Source organism: Delphinus delphis, chromosome 10, assembly GCF_949987515.2.
Source record: "Delphinus delphis chromosome 10, mDelDel1.2, whole genome shotgun sequence".
Taxonomy (NCBI): Eukaryota; Metazoa; Chordata; class Mammalia; order Artiodactyla; family Delphinidae; genus Delphinus; species Delphinus delphis.
In genome coordinates, this window is record NC_082692.2 from 63169263 (window position 1) to 63189816 (window position 20554).

Below are 20554 nucleotides of genomic sequence, written 5' to 3' on the forward strand. Positions count from 1 at the left end.
CGCCCGCCCCACGTCGGCCCCGCCCCTACAGGCCCCACCCCGAAGGCCACTCCACCCCCACCCCCCCGTCCCCGCCTCGCCTCCGGGTACCGCTCCGAGTCAAGGGCGGGGGCCTGCCTGGAAGTAGGCGGGGCTTGGCGTCCATCTGCCCCGTGCACTAGGGCTCTCCTGAAGTCTCAGTCTGCTGTCTTCCGGGGTCTGAAGTCTCCTGGGACACGGTGGGGGGCTGGGAGAAGGAGGAGAGGAGGTGGGAGCTTGACCCGCCCTTCGCTCCCCCCAACACACACACGCACACGCTCTTGCTCACGCCCAGGAGAGCCTGGGTGTGTCTAGGAAGCAGTCTTGGTTTCCTCGTCCCGGCGGGGTCTTTTCCAATCCCTCTCCCCTCCCCTCCCTTCCGCCCTCATTCTGACTCTCTGCAGGCCTAGGTAGAGCCCGGTAACCTTCCTCCGCCCGCACCAGTCACAGGGGCCGGCACAAGAGGAGCACCAGGTGGGTTCATGAAACCTGTGGCCGAGAGTAGGGTAAACCGAGGCTACCCGCGGTGGGCAGGGTGTCCGTGGCCAGCGGCCACTCCTGAGTGACCTTGGGGAAGTCCCCTGCCCGCACTCCTGAGTCTCAACATGGCCCAGTAGAGCGTGAAGCCAGCGGTTGTCTGCGCGCCAGGGCCTCCGACCTTGGCAAAGGTGGCGGAGAAGCCTTGTTCCAGCGGACCTCCCGGCAGGGGGAGGGCCCACGGTTCAAGCCTGTAACAAAGGAGTCTGCTGCCTGCCTCCGGTTCTCCATTCACTTACTGAGGCACGCGGATTCCAGGGAATGACCCACGTCACTGCCCCTTTCACGGCTGACAACACTGAGGCCGAAAGGCCCCATCCATAGACAGGCAGTGGAAATGCAGAAAGGATGGCCCACCAATGCTCTACTCAAGTCTGAGCTGGTGGGAGGCATGCCCCATCCTGCCAGGCTGAAGAGAGATCCCCAGTGGAGTACATGGCGGGTTGCAAGCATTCCTTCACAGATGAGCAGGGTCTTGGCGGTTTTGTGAGTGGCCTGGCACATTGCGGTGGGCAGACAAGAGGTCTCTGGGCCTTGGGAGGAAGGGCCAAGGGCTGAAGAGTGGCCATAGCCACAGGTGGAGAGAGCAAGGTGATCCAGGAGCGTATGCTCCCACCACTTGGCAACAAACAGGGCAGGCAGGCCAGGCCCTGAGCAGGAGGGATCTAATCTTGTGCTGGGTGTCTCTGGGCCAGCCCTTCCCCCTCTCTGGGCCTCAGTTTCCTTATCTGTACCTGTAGCTGAGGGAAGGCAGTGCTGCCTGGGCTCAAGCAGGAAGAGAAGCGCCTTGTTGACTTCCTCCCCAGAGCCTAGATTTCCTGTTCAGCCACATCTAGGGGAATTGGAAGGCTGAGGGCTGGTCTTCCCTCACTCATTCCCCACTCACTGGCTAGCGTCACAGCCATTGCCAAGCCGTTTTACACCTGATAAATGGGGCATGACCTGCCCAGCCTCTCTCCCAGCGTTGTTGGTAATTTGTAGTGCCCGGTAGTGCCCCAAAGACAGCCTCCACTTGGTCCACCTGCCCTTGACCCCCTGCAGTACAGCCCAGGGCCCTTACCCAACCCCACCACAGATGTGCACACACCCACCTGCACCTCTCCTACACTCCCTGCACACATACATGACTCCACAGTCACAGGAATATGGTGGTGTGTACACTTACCTGTGTCACACGGACCCATCTGCTGTTGAACCCACTGGCAGGGCCTCCATAGTGCATAACTTGGGTGGCAGCTCTGTACACGTGCATGTGTGCAGACTCACACTGCTCCATGGAGTGCGCACTGAGAGACCCAGGCATGCAGAGGCCAGTGCAGAGTGCATGTGTATTCCCACGTACTTGAGTGCCCTGGGACATAAACACATGCTGATGAACACACAGGTCTCACCCAGGCCCAGCTCAGCCCCAGAGCTATTCTGGGCCAGGCCCGAGGCCAACAAGGTCAGAGACTGCCAGCTCCCAACAGGCCCCAGCCACTGTGTCACAGGCCTAGGCCAGCCAGCCCCCAACCCCAGCCCAGGCTGAGTCCAAGATGCACTGGATCTCAGCCTGGCTCTGTGACTAGGGGGATCCTCGCTCCCTACCCCCTGCTTCCCCAGAGCTGAACCTTGAGCTCTGGGGTTTCAGGCTCCAGAAGAGAATGTCTACAGGATCCCCTGGCCCCTGCCAAATGACTCTGCCCACAGCTTCCAGCCCAGAGGCCCTGGAGGCTGGACTGGATCCCTACAGGAAACCCAAAGGAACTAAAAATAATACACAAGGGACAAACAGGATTCTGCAGGCCAGCGTTCATGCCACCATGCGTGGAGGGAACACTGTCTTCCAGGGAAGCCAGGCTGGAGAGCATGGGTGTCCAGAGCTCCGCCACCCCAGACCTGATGGGCCCAACTGGGAGTGGGGTGCAGGAATATATGGGGACCCTCATAAGAAGTAGAAACAGTACTGGACAGTGAGCAGAGCTCTGGGTTAGGAGCTGAAAACTGAGTTTGAGGCCCCAGTTCCTGAGTGACCTTAGGTAGGACACAACCCCTCTCTGGGCCTCAATTCTTCACAAGTAAACAGGGGGAGGAATAAAAAGGTGGAAAAGGCTTTAGCTTTCAAGATGTCCCTCTCACTATGGTGTTTAACACTGGAAAACTGGAAACACGCAAATATTCGAGAATAAGAAACTGAATGAACCAAGTATAGTTGGGTTTCATACAATGTAATTTCACACTGCCTTTAACAACAGTGACAGCAATAATCGTAACGACTTGCATTTACTGAAGGCTTGTAATGTGCAGGTGCCATGATACTGTAGTTATACCCATTTTACAGATGAGGGATTGAAGCTTGGAGAGGTTCAGTAGCCCACTAAGAGCTCACAGCTGTCAATATGACCATGACCCATAAGCCTCCATTTTCAGCTTTAATAACTTCATAAGTTATAAAGTATAAAACTACAAATTTACAAGAAACATAATTTGGAAGTTTCATTCCTTATATTTTCTTTATGCTAATTTCATCGTGAATTTTGGATAACTTTAATTTTTTTCTGTCAAGTTTTGCCATCTCCAAAGGGCAAAAAAGGAAATTTAAATAATTAAACTTTCAAATGGTGTCTCTTGTAAGTTTGCAGTTTTATACTTCTGAGGTTATTAAAGCTTAAAACTGCACTAAGCCTTTTGGGCCATCTTGTTATTTTAAGTCAGTTTGACTCCAAAGCCTGCATGACAGTACTGTGTTTGGGGGATGTGGGGATCTAGGATGTTGTATTGGGAAAAAGCTCTGGGAAAAAGGTATATGATAAATAGCATACAGTGACATTTCAGCTGTGTTCAACAGCCTGCTGGGAGGTAAAGCACACTTGGAGCAGAGGCCATATCAGGGGACACTGCGGACACACATGATTGTATTCCCTTTCAGATTTCTTCACTGGGTTTTCCCTACCTTTTGGTTGGAAAGAAGCAACGACACCCTCCCCTCCTGGGCTGAGCTGTCCCATCAAGGAGAGCCAGCTTGTACTCATCACTCCCATAATCGTTAGATCATTATAATCCTCCCATCAGCTCTGTGATGAGAGTCTTGCCCTCTGCATTCCATAGGTGAGGACATCAAAGCAGAGAGGAGTAATGGTTTACTCAAGGCCACTGTCAGGCTCACTAACCTCAGCCCAGTCCAGCCAGGCTTCTCTGACCCCATTGTCCCTGGCTGGTCAGTGTGGCTCTCCTAACAGATGGCCTGAAGAAATGGCGGGCAGAGAGCTGCAGCAAGTGGTTTGCCTGACGAGGGCAAGCCTGGGGAGTGTGGGGTGGCCCAGCCCACCCAGTCCCCATTGCCTGACGAGGGTAAGCCTGGGGAGTGTGGGGTGGCCCAGCCCACCCAGTCCCCAGACTGCCACCCACTGTCAAGGGTCTTCTCGATGGACCAGCTGTCCTTTGCCAGTGGTTTTCTCATTTTCCTGCCTGCCCTGTCATCTCCTAGCCCTGACGCCTGTAGGTATCCGCAGCTGGCCCCCTCCTCTCTGCTGCAGCCTGCCTTGGTCCTTGACCATCTACGGCACCACCAGGCAGGAGCCGCAAAAGACTCTGGATCTACAGGGTCCCCAGTTCTGAGGGCAGGCCCAAGGCCCAAAGCACCCCAGCCTGCACAGGTCTCCACTGGTGCCCTTGGTGATGAGGAATGCAGGGGTCCAACACCTGGGCTGCTTCTCAGATTAATAATAATGGAAGGAAGGAAGGAAAGGAGAGAGGGGGAGGATGGATCAGAGGAGTCTCCCTATCGCAGGCCTCCCCACTCCTCTTCCAAAGTCCTCCCCAGGTCTCCACAGCTCCTCCGAGCCTCCCTCCCTCAGTCCCTGGGTTGTCAAGGCTCACTCTGAGGTCAGGACCAGAGTGCAGTGTGGGCCAGGTTCAGTGTGAGGTCAGGGTCATGGTTCAGACTGGAGTGAGAGTCAGAGCTCAGGCTGGGGCAGAGGCTGAGGATCAATCAGAAGCAGAACATGGTCCTCCAGCCCTTCCAGGGGGAGCCCACCCTGTCCTGTGGGGTCACAGATGCTGGCTCCTTCAGGAACCTTCCATCACACCCGCAGCTGGCTACTCTGACCATGCCATCCCCTGTTCCCCCTCTCCCTCCCCCCTGCTCTGGTGTCCAGGGTGACCAGAGCTGCCTCTGGGCAGGAAGCCAGCCCAGAAAGACCAGGATATCCCCGAGCACCTGTCACCATGGCAACCTGCCTGCCATGCCATTCCCAACACCCCCAATCTGGGTTCAGTACAGTTTTTCAAATTCAGAACGTCAGAATGGGAAGGGCCTCCTAGATCAGCAGATTCCAGCCCCTCCCTTTTGTCCCAAATGAATAAACTGAGGCCGGAGTGGGGAAGGGAAGGTGGGACCTGTCGTTCAAGGACCTGACCCCATCCTGCCCTCCCTCCCACCCACTCCCGGCCCTATGTCGGTCTCGGTCGGGTTAGGGGAGTGCGGAGTCTGGAGTGTGATCTCCGCAGCGGGGCGGGCCCTCCACCCAGAGTGGTGTGGGAGCGGGCAGCACAGGAACCAGACACCGACAATGAATAAATGATGCCCACTCGCAGCCTGCCTGAGACCAGATCGCCACCGCCGAGCGCCGGCTGGCCCGGGGGTTAGTCACCGAGCCAAGGCGGCCCGGCAGGCATCCCTCGGCTCCCCTTGACCTGCTGCCGAGCTGCGCGGAGCGCGCGAAGATGGCGGGGCAGCGGCTAGGCGCGGGGCCGCTCTGGGCGCTGGGCGGCGCCGCCCTGGGGGTTTGCCTCGCGGGGGTCGCCGGGCAGCTGGTGGAGGTGAGGCGGGGCGGCGCGGAGGGGCTTGGGGTGGCTGTCACCCTCCAGGCAGAGGGTTGGGGGGCGCCTTACTGACCAGCAGCTGATTTTTCCCTTCCTCTTGCCCTAGAGGACCTGACTTAATGGGGAGACACAGCTCTATCCCACGTGCTTCCAGGCTGTGGAGGAGACCCAGCCCCCAATCTTAGTGTCCTTGGTCTGATGGGAGGGCACAGCCTCTGATTTCAGGAACATTATTCTGATGGGGGAGACTCACCCTGACCTTAGGGATTCCCGGTCTGATTGGAGATACAGCCGGGCATCAGCGAGTGTCTGATGGGGGACACTCAGCCCCTATTCTAATCTTTGGTCTAGTGAGGTCGAAGGTGGTGGGTGGGAGGCAGGAGGGTGAGGACATCCTTCCTAGAGCAGCCATGTGTTGAGTTAGACTCCATGCTGCACACTAGGCCCTGGAGGGGAGGGGCAAGCAGGGCAGGGCCCAAGGACTCAGGGTCTCACTTGGTCCTGGTGATAACTGGGAGCTAGCAAACGTTTCTGAGCGGGCAAGAGTCATGAGTCCTGGTTTGGAAGGAGAATAAATCAGAAGAGGGCACACAGTTGGGAGAACTGTAAGGAGCTGCTAAGATCGCCCGGGAAGAGGTGAAGAGGACGGCTGGGGGGTTGGCCAGGAGCCTGGCTGGGGCCAGGGAGGGAAGGGTGGGGGCCATCTGCAGCCTCCTTGGCTGGCCCCTCTGTACCCCATTCCTGCTAAGCCAGGAAGGGGAGTCAAAGAGGCTGACCAGACCCAAAATTCTGGAGCATTAGGCTGGAGGGAGAAGGCCCAAGAGGCAGGACAAGGGAGGAGTGGGGTCAGAGCCTTGTAGGCAGTGGCAGAGTGGAGACAGCAGGGAAACAGAAGTGTAAGAGACAGCCAAGCACCCAGGAGAGCCCTCAAGGGGCAGGTGCTGGGGGACAAGATGGGAGAGGGAGAACAGGGCACTTGTTCCGTGGGGTCTGAGGGGACACAGCCCTGAACTGGTGGGTCTGAGGTACATGGAGACAGAGCCCTGCACCCCCTGTTCCTGCTGCTGACCAGGGGGTGTGATCAGAAGGCTGGGCTGGAGTCAGATGTCAGCTCTAGTGTCCCTGTAAGGGGAGCCAGGCTGGCTTGAGCCCCATGGAGTGTACTTGGTCCCCTCACCAGCTGCCCTGAGGCCTCAGGCGCAGAAACTGAGCTGGTCTGGCTGTAGGAGAAGCCTGAGCGTGGGGGTCAACTCACTTCTGAGCCAAGGATTCTTCCCTCAGCCCCCAGGAAAACATCTTCTCCCAGCCCATCAAGGGAAACTGCATTTCAAGTCCATCTGCCTGCCATCTGCCTACAGCCTGAACGAGGCCCTGGCTGAGTCCAGGCGATCCAGGGAAGCACCAGAAAGATGAGCAGGGCTAGGGTCCATGGCACCACCCACCCCACCCACAGGTATCACCCTCCATCAGCCTGTGAGGTTCTGTTGGAGGCCAGGCCTCCAAGCTTGAGTTCAGACCCCTAGCAGTGCCCACAAGGAGATGCCCAACTGTTACCTGTTTCCCTCTACCCAAGACCCCTATCAGGGTGTCTTGAACAAAGCTGGAACAAGAATGTGTAAGAAGTGAGCTCTTGGCTGCCCAGGCTCTGAATCTGAGACCTTTACCGTGGCCCTCAGAATCTTCCAGTTATATAACCCAACTGGGCTAACACACTGAGCCTTAGTTTCAGGGAACCCTGCCACTGCCCAGACCTTGGCCCTGACTCTACAGATGGGTGCCCAACCACATGCATGTGTATCCAACCGCACGTGCCCTATACCCACAGTGCCCAGCCCTAACCCCATATGTGTGCCCCAACCCCACGCACATGGGCCAGACCCCACAGACATGTGTCTGAGCCCGCAAATGGGTCCAGGCCCCTGGGATGATGCTGAGGAAGGATATCTTGTCAGTTTTACCACTCAGGTTGTGTAGAGAGCTTCCCAGACACTGCTGGAACCATCCCACTCAGATGGAGAAACCGAGGCCTAGAGAAAAGAAGTCTCCTACCCCAGTTTGCCTTGGTTAAGAGAAAAGAGCCAGGAATCATGTACCACTCCTGGGCACACAGATCCTCTGGGTTACCTGGGACAGGTTGCTGATCCTCTCCAAGTGTCCCCAATACATGCTGAAGGGTGGTGTCCATTAGATGAAGAAGTACCTGGCTTTTGGTAGGTGCCCCATCCATGCTTATGCACCAGAGGAAAGACTGGACAGATGGTTGAGCTACGGGTTGCTTTTCCTTCCCAGAGAGCTGGAAGAGACTCCTCATGTCTGTCCTTATTTGGTTAATCAGGGGACAAGGCACTGCACAGATGCCCCAGGATCCCCTCTCCCTCCAAGTACTAACCCCCATCCACACCCCTCAGCCAAACTTGGTGACAGAGATAGGGTCATATCCCTCTCAGCCCCACAGGTCATGTATAGGTCTTGCTCCCACCCACCAGAGCAGGGCCATGTCCCCTCAGACTCCCAGGACAGGGTGGTGTCCTACTGGGAAGGTGGGAAGTGGCGCGCTGTGCTCTGCTCACGATTGCTCCAGCCGTGCTTACAGCTTTTGGCCTCCAGGTGTCGCTACTGCACTTCAGACATATTATCTAGACCCGTTTTGTGAGGATTCTGGCCTAGCCTGGTCAGAGGCGGTGACTCAGGTAGGACAGGTGACTGCTGAGGCCACCTGGTGGGAGTCCTGGTCAAGTAACAGAGTCACGGAGCCCTGACTCCAGTTCCACACCCCACCCCACACTGGAGGTACATGTGAACAAAGTCCCACAGAGACAAGGCCTTGTCTCTGGCCTTGGTCCTGAGACCCCATCTGCCAGTGTGGAGGAGCCCAGGGCCAGAGCAGGAGGAGAGAAGGGCCCTTGAACCTGACTGGGACAAGCCATCCACCTTTGCCCCTTGGGCTTTGGTTTCCTCAAGCATCAACCCTTGCACTCCAAGTTCCCAGCTCCATGGTTCTGGGGCTTTACCCTCTTCCCGTTCTAAATCTGGAAACTCCCAAGGTCTGAGGCATTGTTTATGAACGTCTAAGACACTTGCTTCTAGGAGATTCTGAAATGTTTGGACTGAGTGAGTGCTTGCTGAGACCTGGGCCTCTCTCGGCCCCGTCCCAGCCCCTGGCCTCTGCCTGGCTCATTCCACTCTCTCCTGACCCACAGCCCAGCACGGCCCCACCCAAGCCCAAGCCGCCCCCGCTGACCAAGGAGACGGTGGTGTTCTGGGATATGCGCCTGTGGCACGTGGTGGGCATCTTCTCGCTCTTCGTGTTGTCCATCAGTGAGTAGCTGCTCCCCCCATCACCGCCCCCTGCCGCTGCCACAACACAGCAGGAGCCCGGCACCGCCTCATCACCCCTCCACCCCCCCCCGCTCCACCCCCAGGGGCTCAGAGCAGCAATTCCGGGCAGTGCAGGCAGGCCAGGCGCCCACAGGAGGCCCGCTGTGGTTTCTGGCACCTCCTGATCCACACAAAGTCCCTGTGGAGGGCTGACAGGCCGGTGGTGACCTGAAGTATTCTGCCCGACCGGCGATGCAGCCACACGGCAATTATGGTAATTACAGGGGATTCCACTGAACCAGGACGAAGACGTGTCATTTTTCCCTATCGTTGGCCTCCTCATGCTTTTTCTGCAGTTTGGCTAGCTTAAAACACCCACACCCAGGGGCCCCAGCAAGGCCACCTTTGGCTGCAGCTCAGCCCAAAGGCTCCCCAGACACCCAGCAAATGTGGCTCCCAGGCTGCAAACCCTGCACTGTCAAATACCATTTCCCTGGAACGACTCACCTACTTCAGTCAAAAGCAGGAGACCCCCTTCCTCTCTCGGACCTGGGAGTTGCTTGATGCGAAGTCGCAACAGAAGCCGGTTTGGCATGCTCCCTTCAGTTGTCCTTCCAGAGTTGGGGTCTGGAGTTGGGGAAAAGGGGGCCGAGAAACGCCGACTGGATGGCAGAGGCCGCCAGGGTACACAGCAGAGTCTGACAGAGGTTCCTACAGGCCAAAGGGAGGAGTGGGGCACAGGCAGTAAAGAGAAAGAAAACACACTCCCCCAGCGAAGAGTTCATGGAGGAGGGGTCCTCCAAGCTGTAGATAGGTAGGATGGATGAGTGGTTTTGTGTTAGGCAGCTGGAAAGGCATTACAGGCAGAGGTACAGTGTGGGCAGAGGTGCAAGGAAATGGCCTCCACACAGGTCTCAGATAACCCCCATAAGACGTTTACTGAGTGCACCCGGGTCAGGGGCTAAAGGAGCATTTAAGTCCTAGCTGGAGCTAGCCTGGGGGCAGGGCTGACCAGAAGGGCCCATCCAGATGCGGGGGCTCCAGGGGAGGCAAGGACCTCTAATTTGCATGTGCTTCTCCTGGCACCAGAAGTGCCCTTCCACACCCCCATGTCTTCCCGGCTGGAGTGGGAGCAAGAGCCTGCATTTTGTTCCTAGCCACGGCCAATGATCAGTCAGGCTTCTGAGTGGAGGCCCCACAGAGAAACAGCTGTGGCTGCAGCCCCAGCTCATGTGTCCAGAGAGGGGAATAACCCCCAGTACCAAGAGGTAGGGTTGGGGGAGGTATCTGCCCTGCAGGGGCCACAGGAGCAATCCAGGGTGCAGGTCCAAGGAGCAGCTCTGGGGCACCCCAAGAAGCAGGGATGAGGGCACCATGGGGCCTCAAGACACACAATGGTTTCTCCAGGGCTCTGCTTGGCCCTAGATGGTAGAAGTACCTGGGGCCACATAGGAAAGTTGCAGTGTCAGGCCCAAAAAGGCACTGGGACCTCAACCACACAGACTGACTTCCTCTCCTAAACCCATTTCCTAGAGAAAGGTAAGGGATAGTCCCAAAGGCCTCTGAGCAACAGTTTAGCATTTGTTACCCTCTATGCAGGGCTCTAGGGAGTAGGGAACGCCATCTCCTGGGGAGGAAACATCTTTCCCACTTCCCTGTCTGCTTGGGCCTAGGTGGTACAGCTGTTTGTGGAGCATCACCCCCAGAACCTTGTGGAGAGAGCTGGAGTTGGATGGGGTACCTCTTCGGGGTCCCCTCCAGCCTGGGGACTCCTATCCCAAGCCCCTGCCTGGGCCTGGAACTCGATCCAAGGAACTTTGTTTCTCTCCTCTTTGAAGAGAAGCAAACAGGCCAGGCTGGGCGGGGCAGGCCTGGAGTGAGGGGCGGTGCTGGAGTCCTGCTCTGACTGCCAATAGCTGTGGCTGAGCTCCCTTTAAAGCCCAGGCCTCCAGCCTTTGCAGAGAGCATGGGCATGGTCCTGAGGAGGCACCTGGTGGGGTAGCTGGAAGAGGTGGTCCAAGCCAGTAGGGTGGAGGTCCAACCTTGGACCTCTGGCATACAGGGGTCTGGAGAGGACCAGAACCCAGGTTTTTGGGTAAGAAAGGCAGACCTACTGCTGGGACCCTTGCACAACTAACCCCCCACCATGTGTTCCTGGATGCTGTTGACACCCCATCCATTTATTCAGGAGTCCAGTCCTGTCCTCAGCCACAAAGGCTTTGAAACCATCTCATTCATTTGTTTTCTCTCATTCTGTGAGTCTGGGGGAGACTCAGTGGGACCACAACATTGGCTGAAGGGGTTGCACAAGATGACCCCAAGGGGTGCTCCAGCCCAGGCCACATGGGTCTGATCTATCTTCCCCAAAATAGGCCTGACTTGTCCGCCTGGCCCTCCTGCCCCTAGGAGTCTGTCAGGAAGTTATGTCTGGTCATCTGATTTATAATAGGAAGCAGCTCCATCCCCTCCCCTGAGGCTGGGGCCAAGGTGGTCAGACTGTAGGGGCCTTAGAAAAATAAACTCAGTCCAGCCGGGTCCTGGCAGCCCTGCCCTGCCCATCCCTAGACAGGCCAGCTCCATGCCCTGGCCAGCTTGCGTGGGCACAGCTGCCCTGAGCCAGAAAACCACTCCTGGAATAACCCTGTCTAAGGTGAACGCGCCGGGGCAAGGTCTGTGCCCTCTTTCACGCTCTCACAGCCAGGAGCAGCCCTGGCTTCTCCTCAGGGAGGTTGAGGAGGATGCAGCCATGTCCTCCAGGGTCTGAGGTGCTCTCAGGAGCCTGGGGAGGAAAAACTAGGATGCACAGGAGCCCAGACGCCTGGGTTAGAAGCACAGGACACCCTCCAGGAGGCTGTAGCTTGAGTCATGGTCCAGCCCACTGCCTGCCCTCCAGGACCTCTCAGTCTAGTCAGAAAGACCCACCAGAACCAGGACTGGTAACACAATATACGGGGCCAGTGCAAAATGAAATTGTGAGCCCCTCTGTTCAAAAATCATTAAGAATTTCAAGGAAGTGACAGCAGAATAACAAACCAAGCACAAGGCCCTCCTGAAAGTGGGCCTACTATGTGAAGCCAGCCCGGCTCAGGAAAGATATTTTGAAAATCCCAGAGCCCACAGGGGTTTTGTCAAAATGTGGAGCCTCCTGAGAGGGTCTCTTGGGTGGGACACACATAGGTAGATGGAGACAGGCCTGAAATTTGGGAACCATTCCTGGGGTGTCTGAGCTCTGGCCCTTGCCAAGCCTGCTCTGTTTCCCCGTAGTTATCACTCTTTGCTGTGTCTTCAACTGCCGCGTGCCACGGACCCGGAAGGAGATTGAAGCCCGGTACCTACAGCGAAAGGCAGCCAAGATATACACGGACAAACTAGAGACTGTGCCACCCCTCGATGAGCTCACAGAAGTCCCTGGAGGTGAGCAGGCCTGGCCCCCAGCCCCGCCACCCTCCGACTCTGCCACATTGGCCAGTTCCTCCATCCTGCCACCCAGAGTTGCCCTATTCCTCCCCTCCACCTGGTTCAGGGAGGGGACCCAGCCCTGTTTTTGGAGACCAGAGCAAAGAAATGGGTCAGAGTGAGGCAGGGAAAACAAGGAGCTATTCTGCAGGTAGGAGAGGTTTGGAAGGAAGAAGGAATGAAGGGCTGGACTGGGAGGCTCTGGTGCAGGCCCTAGGACCCTGTCTCACTCCTGTTGCACCCTTTTTCCTCTGCTCCACAGGTGATAAGAAGAAGAAGAAGAAGGACAGTGTGGATACAGTGGCCATCAAGGTAGAGGAGGATGAGAAGAATGAGGCCAAGAAGAAGAAAGAAGAGAAATGAAGAGAGCTTCCTGGAGGTGGAGGCTGGGGCTAGCTGGCCCTGGGGCTCATAGTCCTGGCCAGAGTCTGGACATCTTAGACTCCAAGCTCATACATGGACCATAGAGGTTGCAGAACATCCTCTCCCTGCTCAGAGGGGGTTGCTGAGGCCCAGGACCCTGTCCTAGAGCCTACTGGGGCAAGGATATGACTTCACTAGGTGTGCTGCCTCCCAGCCTGGACTCCACTCCTGTCACCCCATCCAAGTGGCCACTCAGCAGAGGTGGTCTTGGGCCACTGTCCCTCTGTAGACCCAAAGTGGCCTCCACCCACCCATACATGCCTCTGTCCCCTCTTCTGCCAGGCACAGCAGTGGCTAAAGGGGTAATGGGATGTGGGTTTCCTTCTGGAAGGGGATGGCTGACCCGGATGGGCTAGATGTGAGGCCACACCAGGCTGGCCATGAGGAGAGGGTCACTGGGGGAAGCAGGGGCAGCAGAAGGTTCTCGAACTTAGCTGGATAGCAGCTCTGGTGATGAGGGGGCTGCCCCAAGCCTGGCAGGGGTTCTGTCCCAGGGCAGTGAGCAGAGGGAGACCAGAAGCAGAACCCCCAGCATAGCAGATACCGAGCTCTAAGCAATGGGTACACTTGTCTTACACGCTGTGATGCAGCTGAGGCTGCTGGAGGGCCTAGCATGAGGCCCATGGGCTCAGGGCTAGGGGCTGCAGGGTTGCAGAAGGCTGAGGCCAGTGGGCCAGAGAGAGAAGGGCCCCATCTTGGGAATACAGGGAAAATTTGAGAAGCCAAGGGGGACTTTGGGTTTTTCTGCTGGCCCTTTCTAGGCTCAGCTGTGGTAGCAGGTGTCAGCACCCCAGGAGATCACCGCAGGGGGCAGTTAGGGATTGAGGTAGCAACCAGCCTTCCACGTGCTGAATATAACAGCCCAGAGCTTCCTCTTCCATTCTTAACAACGGTGCCTAAAAGAAGCACTGCTAGCCAGAAGGTGAAGGCTCAAACTTGACCTGGGGACTGAATCCTTGGGGAGGGGAGATGCAGAGAAGGGTTTCTAGATGGCAGCGAACATCAACTGAGGTACTCAGACCTGGGCCTGGAGACTAAGGAGACACCGGAGATTTCCGAGCCAGGGGGAGCTGCTGGCAAAGCTGACGCTGACTCTGCAGCCTGCAGAGATTTGTAAATAAAGCTGAGTGCCTTCTCATACCCGAGTGACCTGAGATGACCCCTCAGGATGCCCCATCCCTGGAGCACTTATGTGGAGGGTGATGCAGTGATCGATGATAGGTGGTGTAGGCCAGGCTGACGTTCCCTCTCCTGACTTTTCTCCCAGCCTGAATTCAGATGAGCTGGAGGGAGAGGTGGTGGCCAAGAGGCAGAGGGTCAGCTGCAGCCAGTGGGGCCTAGCCCTGAGGCAGGGCAGCAGGACCAGGGAGGAAGCTGCCTGCTCTCCACTTGCCTCTGCTCCACACCCTGGGTTTCAATAAGTGGGTGCTTGGGACACAGAGGAGTCAAACCTGGATTCTGATCTGGACCTGGACCATTATTACACAAGAAGAGGGAACCAGGCTGGCATGGGGGAAGGAGCATGGGGTCTTACAGCCATGAGGGAGCAGAGAGATTACAGAAGGCCCTGCTGTGGAAGCTGAGTACTCACTGCGCCACCAAGTGGGAACCCTGACTCTGCCCTTGGGCTCCAGCCTATGGGCTTCTCATACATATGGCTGTGGCAAAGATCATTCTACTCATACAAGCCAGAGCCCTCCTGTTGGCTGGGCAGCAGAAGCCCAGAGGAGCAGGAGCCACTATAAGTCAGAGAAGCAGCTGGTAATGCCTGGGGTAAGTCCAGGCCCGGGCTACATCTGCCCTGCCAGCTGCCTCCCTGACCTCTGACCTGGGCCTCCACTAGCCCTTTATGGACAGGCATGTCTGATGATGGTGGGGATAATATCTGATCCCAGTGGGCATCTGCCCCAGCCTCCAGACAGGGGACAGGGCTGGAAGGTCAAAGTCCACTACAGTGCTTCAGGGCAAAAACAGGGTATGTTCTAGCCACCGGCCAGAAGATGGGCCAAAGTCAAGGAGAACACACTTACCTCCCCAGCCCAGACAGAGCTGCACCCTTATTCCCAGCCTCACATTGCGTCCTGGCAGCTCCAGCTTCAGCCTGACTCTCCATCATCTGACCCCAGTATCTAGGCCCTCCATCATCGGACCCCAATATCATCCCTACACACTCCCTCCACCTTCTGTGGTAGCCACCCTGAACCTTTGGATGGAGGCGGATCCTGGGGCTCTGTACTTTTCAGTATAAACTGCCCATCCCACCCCTGTCTGGTTTTCTCATCTCCCACTGGAGCAGGCCCAGGAAGGAGGAAGCATGGGGAAGAGAAACATTTAATTGAGCACCTAGTCTCTGCCCTGCCTTATGAGGCTGTGAGAGCTGCACAGAGGGTGAGGAGGGGCCTGGGCAAGGGAGGGTGCACCCAGAGACAACGGCACGAGTGTCAGAGGACAGCGAGGAGGTTGAGGGGCAGCAGGAGTGCCAGGAGCAGGGCCCTGGATGGGGCTGGCAGCGTCTGCCCATTGAGGCGTTCCCACTACTGGCAGGAGGAGATGTGTAGGTAGATGGGCAGGGCCTTGCTCTTCTTGCAGCCTGGGCCCCAGCTCACCATTCCCACCAGGTACCATATGCTCTCCACAGGACAGGCCAAGGGCTCACCACTTATCTCTTGTGGGGAGGGGTGGGGGAAACAAAAAAAGGAGGCCAGATGTAGTCCAAGGGAGACTTAATCCAGCTCAGGAAGAAGCAGGGTGCCCTCACATCAGACCTTCCCTGCAGCCCCCGAGTGTCACATAGCTGAGGGGGTGCCCTTGAGGTCCTGACCCAGGAGACCTTCCTCAAAGGGCTCCACCTCCCATCTCTCTCTTGCCAGTTCTCCATCCCCCATCTCTTTAATACCCACCCTCCATCTTCCCACTGCCTCCCATTCTTCTCCCTCATCTCCAACCTCCATCCCCTCTGCCCATCTCTCTCACCCCAACCTTCATCTCTTTCCTCCCAATCTCCATTCCTCATCAAGTCTCCCCTCCCCCATCTTCCTATCTTCCCCCTCAGTCAGCCCTGCTCATCCCCATCCCCTTCCCCACCTCCCCGCAGGTCCTGGCTTCCCTGTTCCCCCAGCCCCATTCCTGGCCAGGTGCCCTTGGAGGCAAGTGAGCAAGGGGGAGAGATGCTCACATAGCAAAACTGTTCCTGTTGACGTCCTTTGCAGAAATCATCTGGGAGTTGATGATCTGAATCAGAGGGGATTTTGGAGAACCTGTGGTAGAGGCTTTCACACTCCGTGCTGTTTAGGATAGTGACTTCCTTATCCTGGATGGTCCTGAACTGGGGCCACACACCTGTGGGACAGGGGCCCCCATTCAGGCTTGGCGGTTTCGCTCCTGCCCACTGCCACCAGCTTTGTGTCCATCTTCCCTTTGTTCTTCGCCACTCCTCTAGCCCCTTCTCCTTGCCACACAGCAGCTCTGGAGATCTCTCCAGGCATAGGCCACCCACCACTCCAGTTGATGCCTCCCAAGGGCCCCTTGACATAGAGACCTTGGGAGCAGGCTACCCATGATCTGGCCTTGTTGGACCTGGTCTCACATCCTGCAGAGTACTATCCATTGAGTCCATTCTGATCTCAGCATCTTGGCTCTTGTGTTCCTTCTATCCCCAAAGCCTACCAGGCCCATCTAAGGTCCAAATCCTGCCTTTTCTTCAAGCTTTCCCCAAAGGCCTACTTCCTTCTCTAAGCTTCCCTAGACTCCCCTCCGTGGGTCTCAGGCAGTCTTTACTCCCCTCCCTGTTCTCTCAATTGTATCTCTGTCCCTAGTCTGAGCTCCTAGGGGACAGGTGACTTCCAACCATTCCCAGCCATTCCTCAGATAGGCCATGGAAGGCATGACAAAAAGCCACCCCACCCTAGGCTGGAGACCCTGTGGGTGCTTTCAGGCAAGCTGGCTCTGTGAGGCCACAAGGAAGGGCGCCTCTCTTGTGGGAAAAGAATAGGGGTTCCCCGAAGGAAATGGACATTCCTAGGGCTCATAAGGAAATGGTCCCTTGGACGGCCCTGGGACAACACTCCCGTCCTGCCCTTTGGGCTCCTAAATTGGGATGATGAGGGACTGAGGGCCACTGCTGCAGGAGGGAGTCATGAGTGGACCCTCAGTGACTCCCACCTTCTGGGTGCAGATTGCCCTTAGCCAGCCACATGGGATCTTCTGGGGAGCCTTTTACAGACACAGAATCCTGCTCCTCTCACCTTGGCTGTTCTGCTTCAAGACACGGATGCCCTGGGATTGTGTGCAGACAGCAAGATACTACTCTGTGCCCCCTCTACCTTCAAGGAAGTCCTATTTACAACCCTGGCCTGGGCCTGAGGGTTCAAGGGCAATCTGGGTCCCCTAAGGCCTAAATGGCCATGATACATTCACTGCTGAGACCCTCAAAGGGAAAGAGACCTCAGAGATGAGAGCCTGATAGGGGTGGGGATGGGGTCCCTGGGGGAGGTGTCTCAGAAATATCTGCCCACGGTAGACCCTAGCCTGCACCCAGGTCCTCTCCCACACCACCCACCCTGCTGTGGGGAGGCTCCGACTCACCATCAACCCTGGGGAGTCCCCAGCCTGTCACAGTGCAGAGGGCGTGGTCCTTTAGCGCAGAGTCCAAGCCAGGCAGGCAGATGGGCCAGACATACTTGTTGTAGTTGAGTGGCCGCTCAAGCTTAAGGAGGGCAATGTCATTGGCCCGGCCGACCCCAGACCAGTACCGATGGGACCGATAATGGCTGTTCACGATGACATGCTGCGCCAGGACGTCGACAGTAGACTTGGATATCTGGTCAACCCATGGACTCCCCACCCACACTGAATAGGTAACATCACTCCTAGGGGAACAGCAAGGAGAGTCCTCCATCAGCTCCAAGAACCCCACCCCAGCCTGCACCCCCTACCCTCCACCACACTGTTGCACCCTGAGCAAATCCAGGTAGGCCACCCACCTGCTTCAAGCCCCAGAGCCCACTCCTCACAACAGATGTGAAGGGGGCCCTGCACACACACTGTGTGGTCCAGTCCTCACAACAACCCGTCATTTTATGGAGAGGGAAAATGGGGCTCAAGTGACTGACTCAAGGCTACACAGCTAAGAAGTGTGGAGCTGGGACGTGGACCCAGTTTTCTCTGGCTCCAAACTCTGGACTCTGTCCAGCATCCCATGCTGGGCCCTGGAAGTGACAGAGACCTTGTGCAATCAGCGCTGCCTTGCCCTCCAGCCTACTTTCTCAGCGTGTCCCTTAGGCTTGGAGCTCGCTTCTCCACTGGTCAGCCCTCATGGCCAGATGTGACCCTCAGGCCGCTCCCTGGCCCCAGAACATGGGCATGCCCACTCTCTCATTCCCACCCTGACCAGACTCCCCTGTGAGCATCTATCTTCTTGTCTGTCTTCCCCAGCAACCTGAGAGGAGTGGTGCAGCCCTTTTCTGCCCCCAGTGCCCAGGCCAGGCCTGGCTTCAAAGAGTGCCAAGGCTGTTGGCTGAATGAAGGAAGGAATGAGTAAGTGAAACAAAGGGTGTGGAGCAGAAGAATTAGGACATTCTTTCTGCGGATAGGAGGAAGGAGGCCTAGACAGTGGCTGCAAGCCTCCGTTTCCTATCTATGGAATGACTGCACAGGACTGGAGGGGGCCAGGTGAGGGGAGGAAACCCCCAGCTCCCAGGAAGGAATCTGCAGGACTCATCCCCCACCTGCTCAGAGCTAGGGTGAGGTGGGGCTAGGACTATGGTGTCTGCCACTGATGGGCCAGCTGGCAAGATGACTGGGGCCCTGGTGGCTCCAATGACTTTCCACCCATCCATCTAGGCCCCGACTCACTGGATCATGCAGTGGGCCACGGTCAGCACCCACTCGGAGGCAATGAGGGTGCCTGCACAGATATGTGCCATTGGCCCGCACACTGACCATCCACGGTCACCGCCGAGCCATGGCCTCCGGATCCCTGAGGGTGGTGTCCCGCTCATAGGAGAAGCCACAGGCTAAGGAGGAAAACGAAAGGAGCCTGATAACGAATGGGCCCTTCCAGCTACATCCCACAGCACCTCTCCCTCCTCCTCCCCTCAGCCTGATCTCCCACCTCTCTAGATGGCCTGCACCCATCCAATGATTCTCCTTCTTCATTGGTCATCACATAATGATGTTGTTCACATGAGGACTGGGGTCTCCAGCCTCAGAAGGGCCTCAGCACTCCCCAGGTATCCCTCTCTCTGGTCCCACAGCTTAGGCCCCAGGGCGTTCCCAGCTGACCAGCCTGGTGCGCCACTAGCTCCTTTGTCCTGGTCAAGCAGACATCAGCTCTGGCCAGGCCCTTCACAAACCCATCTGTGTTTCCATCTGGTTCCCTTACTTCAGCCAAGGAAGACCCCTCCCCCTCCTCTAGGATCCTTCTCCTGTGATTCAGTGAGAGAAAGGCAGGTGACCTAAGAGAAAAATGGGTAGTGTGCAAGAACACATACATCTGAGGACGAAACCCCAATAGCAAACAAATGCAGAAGCTCTTCAGCCCCATTAGTCCTCAGGGAAGTGTGGACTTAAGTCACAGTGAGGTTCTGCTCATCACCACCTGCCAGGCAAAACTAAATATCCCTGATAACAAGTGTTGGTGAGGAGCAGGGCCCCAGACTGTTCACTCACTGCTGGAGGGAAGGTCAATGGGTGCAGTCACCCTGAAAAAGATTTTACAGAAAAAGTTCTTTAAACTGAAGATGCACATATCTAACACCACAGCAGTCCCGCTCCTACGTGTTCCAAATGGACTAGAGGATCGTGAGATCAATGTAAGTGGGCTGTCACCAGCAGCTGTAAAGGCTAACGCAGGAGAGGGAATAGCACAGCAGGGTGCAGCTGGGTCCTGTGTGTGACTTTCTGCGACAGTTAAATTCTGTGCACTCAGTTCCAGGATGAGAAGTATTTCTTATGTGGGTCTTACTTCAACATGCTTGGAAGCCACTGATGGAGAGAATGCCTTGTGGGTGTGCCCCGAGACACACAAGGGAAGGCTCCCTGAAGCCATGCTGGAGACCCCCTAAGGCCTTGGCTGGGAGCCTGGATCAGGGACTGGGCCGGATGGAGAGGTGCTGTCCCCATAGACCATCAGGGAGGCAGGACATGAGCACACCCCAGGCTCCCCCCACCTTCCTTGCCTCCTACCTCGACAGCATGGGAGGCCTGGCCCACAACAGGTGCTCAATAAGCACTGGTAAAAGGAAGGTCCCCTCTCACTCTCCGTGCCCCTTCTTCCGCTGCCCCTTAAGGTCCTCAGGCTGCTTGGGCACCCTCCTCCCAGTACTCACGGGAAAGGAACTCATCCTCGTCGGCTTTAGAAGCAGAGTACTGCAGGGTCCTGGGCGGCTGGCTAGTGGCAGCCTGCCGGGGGAAGCGACGTCCGCCTGAGGGACAGGTGGCACTGGGGGCACAGGGGGCGTCAAGGTCGGCGGGGGCATCCGTGGACAGTGCCCCCGGCACTTTGCCAGCGCCCAAGCAACCTGTGGAAGGACGCAGAGGATCAGAGGTGGAGGCCAGGCCTGTGGGAGCAGCGGAGGGGCGGCACCCGCGGGCCGCAGCAGCAGCAGCAGTAACAGCCGTAGCATCAGCAGGAGCCCGGCGTGGGCAAGGGCGGACGTTCGGGGGCTGCGGGGGACTGCGCCAGCCGGCCAGCGCCCCACACCAGAGCTCCATCCCCGAGAAGCAGCGAATAAGCCTCGGCGCTCCTCTTGCGATGCCGCTCCCGGGGCTGGCCCCACGACGGCGCCCCCCATTGGCAGCCAGCAGCAGCTTCTTTGGTGTGGTGGGCGCGGGTGCTCCCGACCCCGTCCGCGCGGCGCCCCCCAGTGGCCCCCCCGCGATGGTGCTCCTGGTGTCCCAGCCGCCCTCTGTCTAGCTTGCTGGTGCTCAGGACTGCCTGGCTTCTGGCCACGCCTCTGCCCTCCTGGGACCCCGTGTCTCCCAGTCGGCCTGGCCCAGC

At 57.3% G+C, this 20554-nt stretch overlaps 2 protein-coding genes across 3 annotated transcripts; one reads left to right on the forward strand and one right to left on the reverse strand.

Moving 5' to 3' along the window:
• Positions 1 to 4999: 4999 nt before the first annotated feature.
• TMIE (transmembrane inner ear) lies at positions 5000 to 13687 on the forward strand. Of its 2 annotated transcripts, XM_060021422.1 has the most exons (4): positions 5000 to 5355; positions 8559 to 8676; positions 11941 to 12090; positions 12395 to 13687. In XM_060021422.1, exons 1-4 carry the CDS (start codon positions 5260 to 5262, stop codon positions 12493 to 12495), a joined length of 465 nt encoding a protein of 154 aa, XP_059877405.1. In that variant the 5' UTR covers positions 5000 to 5259; the 3' UTR covers positions 12496 to 13687. The 2 variants fall into 2 exon arrangements, with proteins under 2 accessions (XP_059877405.1, XP_059877404.1); XM_060021421.1 differs by lacking the exon at positions 5000 to 5355 and having other exon boundaries at positions 8457 to 8676.
• On the reverse strand, positions 7479 to 20348 carry LOC132431660 (probable threonine protease PRSS50). The gene is made up of 5 exons (XM_060021419.1): positions 19884 to 20348; positions 18409 to 18569; positions 17140 to 17423; positions 9184 to 9303; positions 7479 to 7651 (listed from the first exon to the last, which is right to left on the reverse strand). Exons 1-5 carry the CDS (start codon positions 20346 to 20348, stop codon positions 7479 to 7481), a joined length of 1203 nt encoding a protein of 400 aa, XP_059877402.1.
• Positions 20349 to 20554: the final 206 nt, after the last annotated feature.